This window comes from Schistocerca americana, chromosome 1 (assembly GCF_021461395.2).
Source record: "Schistocerca americana isolate TAMUIC-IGC-003095 chromosome 1, iqSchAmer2.1, whole genome shotgun sequence".
In the NCBI taxonomy this organism is placed as follows: domain Eukaryota; kingdom Metazoa; phylum Arthropoda; class Insecta; order Orthoptera; family Acrididae; genus Schistocerca; species Schistocerca americana.
In genome coordinates this window covers 1,095,182,890-1,095,198,172 of record NC_060119.1, presented here as the reverse complement: position 1 = coordinate 1,095,198,172, position 15,283 = coordinate 1,095,182,890, and the positions used below count along the sequence as shown (strand labels likewise).

Here is a 15,283-nt window from a genome sequence, read left to right as displayed (position 1 = left end):
AGATGCAGGAAGTAAGCCCCGACGGGCGACCACTCGCTGAGTTCTCTTACTGGCGGAGTGGAAAAACTCTCATTTTGCCGGCCTAAAGGTTGATCTGAACGAAAGACATACTAGCACTCCGGACGACAGACAGACACTAACTGCCTCAGAAATGCGGACGAGAGACATACTTGCAAGCTGGGGACGAATGACTGACCCAGACTCACTCACTGACGAGCTCATAGCGCCTCTGAATTGCACGTGAAAAGGCAACCTTTCCCCTTTCCCACCAGAGGGAGACACCAAAGCTGCGACTGCCACAGCGGCGCCACCGTCAGAAACGGGAGGGCGACTGCTTCATACTACGCGCTGCGGAGAGCTCTACAAAACAGCAATTATTACCACGGCTCAGGCCTGAAGGTAGATTTAATCCTGTAACTTTTCAGATGGCTGCTTATCTTGCCTGACACTGAGCCACAGAACGAAGAGAAAACAAGTTTCTTTTCCTGCTCCTCGTCAGTGGGCTTGTTGTGAGTCTTGCTTGAAATCTCTGTATTTATTTGATGGACGTTATAGACTTTGTTGCTGAAGATCTTGCGTAGGTGGCTCAGCTCATGGGACCTCACCAGCGTCTGATATCGAAACTTTGCAAATAAGTACAGTGAGATCCTGTACTCAAATGGTCCACGTTTGGTGCCAATGCACATGCCCAGAGACCCTGCAGTGGCGCTGCAGTCGGTCAGTGGACGCTATTTAAGTGAAGCATAGTGGACGTCATAGACTTGACAGTAGCATCCCAAATCAAGAAGGGCTTTAAAGAGCAGAATGGTAGGTAGATGCGTTACATGTGTCGCAGCTATGCAGGTTTGAGAAGTGCCTAAGCATTGTCACAAAAACCGCAGTCTGGTCAACATGCTGTGTGGCTCGCCAGATTGATCATTCGCAGTGTTCTGTCGATATCGACACGAGATGGTACACCCACGTGCGACGTTCCGCGTGTGGAGCGATTAGGAAGACGACGAGGCGAGAGGATCGAAGAATCGAGCTGCAAGCAATCACGGATCCGACAGTGACTCAAGCAGATGTACGGGTGCCAGTTGTTCCACAAACCATTCCCAACAGCCATGCGAATGCGAATTCGCAGTGCAGGCGCTCTTGTCGTGTATTTCTGTTAACATGACACATCTAAAACTTTGTCTACGGTAGTGCCAAGCCAGAGCGACGTGGACTGGCACAGGCTGTCAGAACGCGGTGTTCAGTGATGAATTCCGATTCATTTTGGAGACGGGTAATAACCGCATGCTGTTGTCGAGATAGTCTGCTGAATTTTACAATTCCGCTCACCCTGTCGCGCGCCACTCTGCCTGCACAGCCGTCGTACTGGTCTGGGGGGATGAGTGGGGAGGAGTGCCCTCCCCCCCCCCCTCAATTGTGGTGCATGGCACCTTGAAGCGTTATGCTGATGACGTTCCTCAAACCGGACATTACCTACATGGTGCCCACAAACAGGTATTCTTCCAGCAAGATAATGCACAGACAGCTCAAGTTACTCCAGACTTTTTACGACATGCTCCGACTCTGCCATGGCCGGCCTGCTCCCCATACTCGTTCCTACAGCACATGTGTGGAACCAGCTGAAACGCCAGATGCGAAATGCCAGATGCTGCTGTGTCACTCTGTGAATGATTCGGAGGCGGCTGTTCAAGATTTGTGGATCAAGTGTCTCAAAACTACATCAGATGTTGAATGAACTTGATACCAGATCGTCTTACTGCATCTATTGCAGCAAAACGAGAACCAACGCGTCGTTGATGTTGTGCTATATTTGTATACTATGTAACCTCCCCATCACTTATCGACCTTAATGACAGTGAAAAATTAAACCGCGTGCACCTATTGGAAATTTGGGAAAAACAATCGTCACCGAAGTTAATCTGTCGGTAAAGAGGGAGGAAAGGGTTACATCTAAATGAAAGGAAAATTGTAAATGAAATTGGTGTAAATTAATTTTGAGGAAAGGGTAAAATTAACAAAGAAAGTAAATGTGCGGCCGTTACGTTTACAATTACTTGGCGTTAATTAGATATCTGAGATATGGCGAAAATTACGGTCGCCAGTCCTCTGGACAACTACTATAATAACTTAAAATGAAAGATTAATGCACATATAATTAGCACTAAAAGCTTGGTAACTGAAGGTTGACACATGTTGTGTGAAAACTGAATATTTGTCATAAGTAATAAATTTCGCTGCACTCTGACTTAATTTAGCAAAAGAATTAATAAAACCGGAAAATTGAAAGTTAATTTAGTGACTGAAATTAATAGTGAGCTTTGTTTCTGAAGCACTACGAAATTCAGTAAAATAAGGTTTGTTTTCAGCTACCTCAACAATCATTTCAAAAGCTACTTGAATCTACGCAATTTAGAAATAAGAGATTTAACTTTGAACTTGAATTAAATGATTCTGAACAATTAACAATAGTAAAATTTAGTACGTACCAAGCTGAGCTGCAGTCACAGGTAATCTAAAATATGGTAACAAAACTCGCACTCTTAATTTATGCTTGTGTAATCTAAATATTGCAGCCAGCTATGAATACCTTAACTGAACTTTGAAATTAAAGCAGTGAAATGGAATGATATTACTTTAATACTGGCGTTTGAATTTCAACGACCCTCGAGTTCATTTCGGAAAAGGAAGGGACCCTGCTTGGTCATGCAATTGGGACAATGAGCAACAAATGTCCATGCTAAGTTACTGTAATTTTGTCAGGCAAATGAAACAATTTTAAAAGCTGAGGTCCGCCATACAATCTAAAACTTTACGCGCTCCCAGTCTTCCTTGTTGGTTGATTGAAGGTTTGAAGTCGTCGGTCGAGGAGGCGGCGACAGTCACTCATTGTCGGCAGTCGCTGCTGCAGAAGCTGGATGTTGGGTCGCCTTCTTCTCGACACTGTCACCAGGCGAAACGGGCTCTTGATGTGCGCCAGCTAATACTTCCCGTCCGCGACACCGTGTCAGAAACTATCATAGCAAGTCGAGTGCAATTACATGCTGCCAAACCCCGAAAGCGCGGCAACTCGCGGGAGCGTCACACAACACACCTGCTCCACCGCCTTACTCCAGCCAGACTCTCCCTGCCCGCGCTCCATGCGACAGAGTTAACACTACCAAAGATCCTAAACACTTTGGTTCTCCACACGACCTATCGATGTAGTCGTTCGATAGCATAGTTTTCCCTAGGAAAGACCCAGCGTAAAAATACAAATAATATTTACAAAAGAAACCCATTATACTCGACATAAATGCATATATGAAACAATTACAATATATAAAGGCACAGAAATTTCATATCTTCAGGTAACTAAATAGGGGAAACATTTATAGTACTATAGATGGAAATATGATATTTCCGGCGTTACAACTTGTCCTCAATATGTCTGTTTACTTGTCTGGATTTTTAGTTAAAGTGAATCTCTCATCTCTATAATTATGTCTAATAAATATGATTTCAGTCTGATGCTCTCCTCTTGGTGTGCTATTTTTCAGTGTTCCTGAGTGCCTTTTTGCGCTGATAGTGTTTCCCACAGAGGTGGTTATCTGACGCGAGTTGTCTGTTGCAGGCAGCGATGTTGGTGGCGGGCGCAGCCCTATTACTGGTGCTGCTCTGCCCGGCTTCTCACGCCAAGATAGGTGAGTGTCTACGCAAGCTCGCTGTAACGGTAGTTCAGACTCTGGTCCTTATTTATATAAATGACGTGCCCTGTAGTATTACAGGTAATTCTAAAATATTTCTGTTTGCTGATGACATTAGCTTGGAGGTAAAGGATTTTTCAATTAGTGCAGTTTATGACATAAGTTCATGGCTTGTAGAAAATAAACTAACGCTACATCACGGTGAGACTCAGTTTTTACAGTTTCTAAGGCACAATTGAACAAAACCCGACGTTTTATTATCACAGAATGGGCATGTGATTAGTGAAACTGAACAGTTCATGTTTCTAGGTGTTCAGGTAGACAGTAAACTGTCGTGGAAAACCCACGTTCAGGATCTTGTTCAAAGATTTAATGATGCCATTTTTACTATTCGAATGGTATCTGAAGTAAGTGATCGTTCGACTCACAAATAAGTCTACTTTACTTATTTTCATTCGCTTACGTCTTATGGCATTATATTTTGGGGTAACTATTCCCATTCTCAGAGAATATTTCGACTCAGAAACGGGCCTGCAACACCTCTGCCACCCTCCTCACACACAGCCGTCAACATGGTCGTAAAATGGCTTAACGATCAGTGAACACAATCGGATACAAGACTCACGAACGAAGAAGTGCTTAGATTGTTATCAAAGGAAAAGTCATTAGGTGCATCCCTCCAGGAAACCCACTTTACAGAGTGCGATAAGCTTAGGCTGTATCAAGTATGGAAGTCTGGAGCTGGTCCTCTCCGTGAATACGGTAAAGGCCCTGGGCGTATGTAAGGTTACTGCAATTCTCGTATCAAAACCATATTTTACGATGTAATAAAAGTTTGAAGATTTATATCCACAGGCTCATCGAAGCAGGGATAAACGTTCTCTCATGATGGTTCGAGGATTAGTATTTCGAAGGAGTTCAATTGACGCAGAGCACCTTGTGCTACTGAAGGCACTGGATCAGAGGAAACGTGATCGAGCAAGGCTATTAATAGCCCAATACCCGTACTTGTATCCAGCATTCCAGTGCATTCAAGATACTTTTCACTAGTTATAAAGGCAAAGTAGTCGAATACATAGGCAGGGAGGAGAGAGGGAAACAAACAGCTGTTGAAGCAATGAATGGTGCTTGTGGCTCACAGCTGACACCCAGAGGACCAAGGAATGAGATGACTGAGATTTTTGAGTCAGTGAGTTTTGTAATGGAACCTATTAAAGGCTTTCTTATAAAGAAGTATGCACTACCCTCCTAATTCAACCAGTTGAACTAGCGATTATGATAATAGAAAAGTAATTGTGTATGTTAGCAATGACTGCATAACATGTCTACATAAAAAGTCAGCCCATTAAAATATAATTAATAACTGACCCACACAAAAGTTAACATCACTTGAACACAGATACAGTAGATGTCATTATGTAAAAACACTATATTCAACTGAAATTATTAATATGAAATACGAATAGTATTGGTCAACTTACGTATTTTGGATCTTCTTAAATAAAAATTACCCAGTGAACCCTATTTATTCACTATTACTGTTTTCACTCACCAATTACGTGTTGTTGTTGTGGTCTTCAGTCCGGAGGCTGGTTTGATGCAGCTCTCCATGCTACCCTATCCTATGCAAGTTTCTTCATCTCCCAGTACTTACTGCAACCTACATCCTTCTGAATCTGCCTAGTGTATTCATCTCTTGGCCTCCCTCTACGATTTTTACACTTGACGATGCCCTCCAATGCTAAATTTGTGATACCTTGATGCCTCAGAACATGTCCTACCAACCGGTCCCTCTTTTTTGTCAAGTTGTGCCACAAACTCCTCTTCTCCCCAATTCTGTTCAATACCTCCTCATTAGTTATGTGATCTACCTATCTAATCTTCAACATTCTTCTGTAGCATCACATTCCGAAAGCTTCTATTCTCTTTTTGTCCAAACTATTTACCGTCCATGTTTCACTTCCATACATGGCTACAATACATACAAATACTTTCAGAAACGACTTCCTGACACTTAAATCTATACTCGATGTTAACAAATTTTTCTTCTTCAGAAACACTTTCCTTGCCATTACCAGCCTACATTTTATATTCTCCCTACTTCGACCATCATCAGTTATTTTGCTCCCCAAATAGCAAAACTCCTTTACTACTTTACGTGTCTCATTTCCTAATCTAATTCCCTCGGCATCACCCGACTTAATTCGACTACATTCCATTATCCTCGTTTTGCTTTTGTTTATGTTCATCTTATATCCTCCTTTCAAGACACTGTCCATTCCGTTCAACTGCTCTTCCAAGTCTTTTGCTGTCTCTGACAGAATTACAATGTCATCGGCGAACCTCAAAGTTTTTATTTCTTCTCCATGGATTATAATACCTACTCTGAATTTTTATTTTGTTTCCTTTACTGCTTCCTCAATATACAGATTCAGTAACATTGGGGAGAGGCTACAACCCTGTCTCACTCCCTTCCCAACCACTGCTTCCCTTTCATGCCCCTCGACTCTTATAACTGCCATCTGGTTTCTGTACAAATTGTAAATAGCCTTTCGCTCCCTGTATTTTACCCTTGCCACCTTTAGAATTTGAAAGAGAGTATTCCAGTCAACATTATCAAAGCTTTCTCTAAGTCTACAAATGCTAGAAACGTAGGTTTGCCTTTCCTTAATCTTTCTTCTAAGATAAGTCGTAAGGTTAGTATTGCCTCACGTGTTCAAACATTTCTACGGAATTCAAATTGATCTTGCCCGAGGTCAGCTTCTACCAGTTTTTCCATTCGTCTGTAAAGAATTCGCGTCAGTATTTTGCAGCTGTGACTTATTAAACTGATAGTTCGGTAATTTTCACATCTGTCAACACCTGCTTTCTTTGGGATTGGAATTATGATATTCTTCTTGAAGTCTGAGGGTATTTCGCCTGTTTCATACATCTTGCTCACCGGATGGTAGAGTTTTGTCAGGACTGGCTCTCCCATGGCTGTCAGTAGTTCTAATGGAGTGTTGTCTACTACCGGGCCCTTGTTTCGACTTAGGTCTTTCAGTGCTCTTCAAACTTTTCGCGCAGTATCGTATCTCCCATTTCATCATCATCTACATTCTCTTCCATTTCCATAATATTGTCCTCAAGTACATCGCCCTTGTATAGACCCTTTATATACTCCTTCCACCTTTCTGCTTTCCCTTTTTTGGTTAGAACTGCGTTCCCATCTGAGCTCCTGATATTCATACAAGTGGTTCTCTTTTCTCCAAAGGTCTGTCTAATATTCCTGTAGGCAGTATGTATCTTATCCCTTGTGATATAACCCTCTACATCGTTACATTTGTCCTCTAGCCATCCCTGCTTAGCCATTTTGCACTTTCTGTCGATCTCATTTTTGAGACGTTTGTATTTCTTTTTGCCTGCTTCATTTACTGCATTTTTATACTTTCTCCTTTCATCAGCTAAATTTAATATTTCTTCTGTTTCCCAAGGAGTTATACTAGCCCTCGTCTTTTTGCCTACTTGATCCTCTGCTGCCTTCACTACTTCATCCCTCAGAGCTACCCATTATTCTTCTACTGTACTTCTTTCCCCCATTGCTGTCAATTCTTCCCTTATGCTCTCCCTGAAACTCTGTACAACCTCTGACTCTTTCAGTTTATCCAGGTCCCATCTCCTTAAATTCCCACATTTTTGCAGTTTCTTCAGTTTTAATCTACAGTTCATAACCAATAGATTGTGGTCAGAGTCCACATCTGCCCCTGGAAATGTCTTACAATTTAAAACCTGGTTCCTAAATCTCTGTCTTACCATTATATAATCTATCTGATACCTTTTAGTATCTCCGGGATTCTTCCATGTATACAACCTTTTTTTATGATTCTTAAACCAAGTGTTAGCTTTGATTATGTTGTGCTCTGTGCAAAATTCTACCAGACGGCTTCCTCTTTCATTTCGTCCCCCAATCCATATTCACCTACTATGTTTCCTTCTCTCCCTTTTCCTACTCTCGAATTCCAGTCACCCATGACTATTAAATTTTCGTCCCCCTTCACTTCCTGAATGATTTCTTTTATCTCATCACACATTTCCCCGATTTCTTCATCATCTGCAGAGCTAGTAGGCATATAAACTTGTACTACTGTAGTAGGCGTGGGCTTCGTGTCTATCTTGGCCACAATAATGCGTTCACTATGCTGTTTGTAGTAGCTTACCCGCACTCCTATTTTTTTATTCATTATGAAACCTACTCCTGCATTACCCTTATTTGATTTTTTATTTATAACCGTGTATTCACCTGACCATAAGTCTGGTTCCTCCTGCCACCGAACTTCACTAATTCCCACTATATCTAACTTTAACCTATCAATTTCCCTTTTTACATTTTCTAACCTACCTGCTCGTTTAAGGGACCTGACATTCCACGCTCCGATCCGTAGAACACCAGTTTTCCTTCTCCTGATAACGACGTCCTCTTGGGTAGTCCCCGCCCGGAGATCCGAATGGGGGACTATTTTACCTCCGTAATATTGTACCCAAGAGGACGCCATCATCATTTAACCATACAGTAAAGCTGCATGCCCTCGGGAAAAATTACGGCTGTAGTTTCCCCTTGCTTTCAGCCGTTCGCAGTACCAGCACAGCAAGGCGGTTTTGGGCATTGTTACAGGAGCAGATCAGTCAATCATCCAGACCGTTGCCCCTGCAACTACTGAAAAGGCTGCTGCCCCTCTTCAGGAACTACACGTTTGCCTGGCCTCTCAACAGATACCCCTCCGTTGTGGTTGCACCTACGGTACGGCCATCTGTATCGCTGAGGCACGCAAGCCTCCCCACCAACGGCAAGGTCCATGGTTCATCGGGGGGAGGACTATTTGCGTAAACACATCTATTTTAAACGATGAACACTGTAATTTTTAATAATTCACGTTATTTACTTATGTATCCAAATGAGAGAAGTGAAGTCAATAGAACTGCCTTTGAAACACGGCCTCTTTGCAACAGAGAATTGTTCTGACAAGTTGACAAATCTGTCTGTCATTTTAATGACCTATTAAATTATGTCACTCCGTGTAAATTAATAACTTTTTTGCACAAATTACGATAACAGATGGATGCCTGACTTATAAACCACATCTCTTCTTAGTAGTTCTTTGACGAGGTTATAAATACAAGCAGCAAGAAGCCTCATCAGCTCAGTCTTGATAGAACTTTTGTAAAGTGTGTATGTTATTGTGTTATGTGGAAAAACAATGCAAAGTTGTTGTAAAAGAGGTGTTACTCTGTACTGTGTCAACGTCTTTGGGTGGTCAGCGGAGTTAAGATGGCTACCATGCCAATAAATAGTTGAAGTTCACTTATGCTGTCGTTCATTATTTATCAACAAGCACATCAACAACACGGGACCTCATGTTTTTACCTCTAGACGAATACATATAGAGCCAACATTAACATCAAGATACAGCAGTGAACCAGCCAGCAGCAGGAGCAACTACTACAAAACAACTTAATGGTGCCAACCCAATTCTCTACATGAAGTGCTAACAAGCTTCGTATATGGGAGTGACATAGTGCGAATATAGGAATATCAACGATTGAGCGTCCATTATAGCTTCAACATGCAAATCCCGAAACAAGATCCAGAGCTTGCTCTACTTGGCCACGAAGAAGAGATTTTCTACTTACTGCCATGCATATTTGTCGTAAGAATCACTGTGGCAGCGTGAGGGACCACTCGTTAGAAAGGACTATGACGTACTCCTATCAGTGAAATATAGTTCAAGCAACTAACAGAGGGGCCTACTCTAAAGTAAATGAGAACTGCTAGCAGTTTAAAATTGCAATAGAATGACTGTAGTACGTGAAATACACAAAATGTGTTAAATAAAATAATGCATCTTTTCTTTAGAGTACGATGGAAAGAGTGTGAGTGCACAGTAGTAGATAGGAGAAATTGAAATGTGGCGGTTTTGTTGATTCATTCTATGCTTTGCGTCATCGGCAGCCACAAATTTGTCTATTCATTTTTTACCTTTTTTTCATTTTTTGCAATGTTTTATGTTTTAGATCAGTTTACCGCATGTGTGTGTGTGTGTGTGTGTGTGTGTGTGTGTGTGTGTGTGTGTGTGTGTGCGTGCGCTTTCAGTTTGTGCGAGAGTTGCCCAGAAAGCTGCTTTGAGATAACAGTTCCTGGTTGGAGAAATGACACCATAATGATGGTTGTAGATGTTTCATTTTCGTACAATAGTAGTCCCCCAAACCTCCAGGCGTAATGATAGATTACCTTTTAATCTCCTTAAGGTAATACACAAGCTCTTAAAATCATAAAATAACAAATAATGGTTGTGGCATTCATAGAGTAAAACGCCAATTGAGCTGCCTCTCCCTATGTCGTTTTATGAAAACAGCAGTTCTGAACCTGGAGTTCGAAAACCACATCCGAGATTTTCATACGTTTTCGCTCACTATGCACGAACTGTTAGTCCTACAGAAAAAATAAACAATGGGTTTTATAGGAAATTTAGTTTACTTAAATTTTGTAAGGGTTTATGTTTTCGCTGGAGGTCATTGCTTTCGATTTGTTGAAGAAAAATGTACAAAGGAAAATATACACTCCTGGAAATGGAAAAAAGAACACATTGACACCGGTGTGTCAGACCCACCATACTTGCTCCGGACACTGCGAGAGGGCTGTACAAGCAATGATCACACGCACGGCACAGCGGACACACCAGGAAACGCGGTGTTGGCCGTCGAATGGCGCTAGCTGCGCAGCATTTGTGCACCGCCGCCGTCAGTGTCAGCCAGTTTGCCGTGGCATACGGAGCTCCATCGCAGTCTTTAACACTGGTAGCATGCCGCGACAGCGTGGACGTGAACCGTATGTGCAGTTGACGGACTTTGAGCGAGGGCGTATAGTGGGCATGTGGGAGGCCGGGTGGACGTACCGCCGAATTGCTCAACACGTGGGGCGTGAGGTCTCCACAGTACATCGATGTTGTCGCCAGTGGTCGGCGGAAGGTGCACGTGCCCGTCGACCTGCGACCGGACCGCAGCGACCCACGGATGCACGCCAAGACCGTAGGATCCTACGCAGTGCCGTAGGGGACCGCACCGCCACTTCCCAGCAAATTAGGGACACTGTTGCTCCTGGGGTATCGGCGAGGACCATTCGCAACCGTCTCCATGAAGCTGGGCTACGGTCCCGCACACCGTTAGGCCGTCTTCCGCTCACGCCCCAACATCGTGCAGCCCGCCTCCAGTGGTGTCGCGACAGGCGTGAATGGAGGGACGAATGGAGACGTGTCGTCTTCAGCGATGAGAGTCGCTTCTGCTTGGTGCCAATGATGGTCGTATGCGTGTTTGGCGCCGTGCAGGTGAGCGCCACAATCAGGACTGCATACGACCGAGGCACACAGGGCCAACACCCGGCATCATGGTGTGGGGAGCGATCTCCTACACTGGCCGTACACCACTGGTGATCGTCGAGGGGACACTGAATAGTGCACGGTACATCCAAACCGTCATCGAACCCATCATTCTACCATTCCTAGACCGGCAAGGGAACTTGCTGTTCCAACAGGACAATGCACGTCCGAATGTATCCCGTGCCACCCAACGTGCTCTAGAAGGTGTAAGTCAACTACCCTGGCCAGCAAGATCTCCGGATCTGTCCCCCATTGAGCATGTTTGGGACTGGATGAAGCGTCGTCTCACGCGGTCTGCACGTCCAGCACGAACGCTGGTCCAACTGAGGCGCCAGGTGGAAATGGCATGGCAAGCCGTTCCACAGGACTACATCCAGCATCTCTACGATCGTCTCCATGGGAGAATAGCAGCCTGCATTGCTGCGAAAGGTGGATATACACTGTACTAGTGCCGACATTGTGCATGCTCTGTTGCCTGTGTCTATGTGCCTGTGGTTCTGTCAGTGTGATCATGTGATGTATCTGACCCCAGGAATGTGTCAATAAAGTTTCCCCTTCCTGGGACAATGAATTCACTGTGTTCTTATTTCTATTTCCAGGAGTGTACATTTCACGTCTTTTTAACTGGGAAACCACTCGCAAGTGGTGGTATTCCTGTATTGTCTTTTTCTTCTCCCACCTTTAAAGTTATCTGTTTGGATTTGTTTTATGTCAATTGTGTTCTTAAGATTAAAATGTCTGTTAGATGGTAACCTTTGGGCTTCCAGTTTTGAATGGTGTGCGCACCGGATTTCAAAGCTGGTAACTTATGTAACGCTAACAATGGTGACAAAATTCAACTGTGAAAATTCATAGAGAATTCTTACTGCGAGAATTCTAGGAAAATCATGGCCTGTCTGAAACTTATTGTTATCGGAAAATCTGACCATGAAATTTGACGAAAAACTGATTACTTTATAACTAAAGTTGGTTGAAACTTAATTAAGGACATAATATGATTTCTAATAACATAGATGCAAAAGCTAACTACTGAGATAAGGAAAGGTGCAATGTACTCTCTAAAAGCATTGATATCATTCTTGGTTCATAATTTTGGATAATGAATTTTAGTAAATTGAAAATTAATTTGCTCTTCGAATGTGGGCAATGATTCTAGGTTAAATAATTCCAACAGCAATCTCATATCATTTGACTTGATAACAGTTCATGAAACTTCAATAATAGTAAAGATTTTTTAAATCGCGTAATATTTCAAGAATTATAAAAATTAAACTTCACATGTGGAATCTTCCCTTAAACATAATGCCAAAATCCACTTCTTAAATCCATTTCTCTCACAATGATTGATAAATCCTAACAAAAAGAATATAAAGTCAAAAAGACTCCCGATATGACGAGCCAAGAATGCTGCATTGTCAAACCGGTGCTGCGAATAAAGCAAACTTAATCATTACGTGCAATCCAGTCATCACAAAGAGTATAATCGTATCAATGTAAAACTCGATTCATTTAGCCTCCACAACGAATCGTCCATTAATCCGTAATATAATTCACAAACCTCCATAGCTTGCTGGATACTGGTACTAAATCAAAACCCGACTGTTCACATCTAACACCAATGCTCGACTGTCTGTTTCATCTCCTCTCCTCGCTATGAACAGATAAATCTGGTGCGCAAATCCCAGACCAAAGATCACCTCTAACGGGTCTCCTTGCAGCGCAGCTTCTCTGCCGATACTGTGCGCGTATGTCTAAGCGATTCAAACCTTACGAACACGATTTCAGACATCAAATACAAGAAAAATTCCAAATGCTGACTAGTCAACCAGTCCAACATACATCAAATCGCTGCTTGGATTGTATTTAAATAGAACAAAAGAAATTCTCACATTGGTCACATACTTATCTCGCAAACAAAAGCGCTAGTGCTAAACTGTGCGGCGATGCCAAGAAAGACTTGTGTAATGATATGAGATGTTTACCAGCGGATTCTGTAATTTTACAGCTCTACTGAGAAAAAAAAAAGCGTATTTCGAGGATCAGTGTTGCGTGCTCTTGTTTTACTGTAATCGATTAAAATTGACTCTTTCAGCCTATTTATGCGTGTTGAAGGATAGCTGCCCAAACTACACCAGGCTAACTAGGATCAGCCTCTGTTCTACTCACATTACGCTACAATTTTCTGTCGGTGTGGCTTCCCTACACACAACAGCTTCATCAACGAAACCGCTTCATTATGCTTTTGATGTTATTCATCAAGTCAATTATACACAGGGGGCGTGAAGGTATTTGTGTGTTCCTGACGCCAGAAGAGCCTGAGCTTATTTTGTGAGCAACTGAATGGGACGTACGCTTGTTCTCTCCCACTAAGATCAACTTCCTTTGGTTGTGGGTTGAGCACTCGTGGAGCAGCATGGCTCCCTGACGTTCAATGCGAATCATGGGGCACCTGCTCACAACCACCCTGAAAAGGGAAAAATACGGTCTGCACTGGATAATTGTCTCCCATTCAGTTGCAATTAATGTTAGTTATGACTGGAAACCGCTGCTAATCCTCCGTTCATATCAGTTTCCTACGAATCCTAGTCGCAATAATCAGGATAGCTGCAAAGCAAGAGTGCGTGTTTGTAAAAAGAAAACCCTTTGAGAATTTGGCTTTAACAAATTCTCGTACTTTATATACGAATATTTTTGGCTAGTTTGTACCGTAATTCTTATTGATATCGAATGAAACAAAGAGTTTACTGTTACCCGTCACTGTCTATCTCCACGGCGCGTTTCGAAATTTTAGAGCTCCATGATGAAGTCGGTTTACATTTGTTAGTGTGACATATGTGTGTGTTGTGTTACAATTTTGGGGGTAATGACACTGTCTACTGTAGAAACAAAACACTACTTGAGAAGATGATTTTGGGTTCATTTTTCACTAGAAACAGAACGTAAATCTACCACCTCCTGTGGTCACAGGTTCCTTTCACTGTCGTAACACATCACATATAAACTGTCATATTTTGTAAGCAAAGATGGCATCTAGAAATTATTTGATGCAAGGATCAAATAGCAAAAGAGAAACACTGTCACAAAATACAAAGAATATACATGATAACATTATTATTTCAGAATTAGATTCAAAGGAATGTAGAGATCTTTGCTTGAGGTGCTGAATACGTGCGTTGACATAAATATTTCGCGTGGTACACAAATCCGATTCTGCCAAGTTTATGTAGCTTAAATTTCAAAATCGTTTACATAAACAGTAAACATGTTGCAGACTTTAAGTGCAGTAGTTATATTGGCAACCGCGGTAAAAATCATACATAAATAACAATTTTGTTTGGGATTCAGAGATGGGAATAAAAGACTGGAGGTGGAGGGCGAGAAAGAGAAAAAGAGAGAGACAGTGGAAGGAGTAATTGGATGAGAGCAAACGTTACAAAGCAGGGGATTCTTAAGATTTTATCTGTTATATAATATTATATAATTAAAGTTTGCGTTAATAATTTGGTTAATGCTTTAAAATATGCAGATAGATGTACAGTTTGTGCTGTTAGTTGATGTACTTATAGTTTCAAGCTGATAGGGGGTTCAAGCTTTTGGTTTGATGGTATATTTATAAATGAGGCCAATCCATTGGACATTTGGGGAATCTCATGGTTACATAACTAAATATTTATGGCAAATATTAAGATTGGTGGATAGAATGTAAATAGGGGGACATGTCGATACCAGGGCATAAAGTCTTTGCGAATTTCATTCCGTGTGCTCAGTTGCACAGTATACCTCGCAGACAAGCGCAGGAAAAATATACGCAGATGTCAGCGTTTGACACAGGACGTGTAGTTGGGCTCAAAGAAGCCGGTGGGAGTGCTCGGCGAATTACTCGGTATTTCAATAGGAGCGATGTGACTACTAGACGATGTTGGCGGCAATGGTGGAATCACGGACGAACACAGCCACAAGCAGGAAGCGGTTGATCTGGGGAGACGACAGAACTCGACGACAGAGCAGTCGTCAGAGAGGCACTCAGAGACCCGGATTCATCATTATCATTGATCCGAAGTGCAACTGGTGCTTCAGTGAACACAAGGACCACTAATAGGCGGTTCACAGACAAGGAACTACGTTCACAGCACTCCTTGCACCATCGTTGACCTCAGTACATCAATAAGCCCGATTGCGATAGCGTCAGGCACTTTC

General features: G+C 42.4%; 1 protein-coding gene across 1 annotated transcript in view; it reads left to right on the top strand.

Moving 5' to 3' along the window:
- Positions 1–15,283, top strand: part of LOC124596589 (acid sphingomyelinase-like phosphodiesterase 3b) — a 164,526-nt gene that overhangs the window by 47,312 nt on the left and 101,931 nt on the right. Inside the window, exon 2 of the mRNA XM_047135786.1 lies at positions 3,605–3,674. Coding sequence (XP_046991742.1) covers positions 3,611–3,674 — 64 coding nt within the window. The 5' untranslated portion in view covers positions 3,605–3,610. The remainder of the gene's footprint in view (positions 1–3,604; positions 3,675–15,283) is intronic.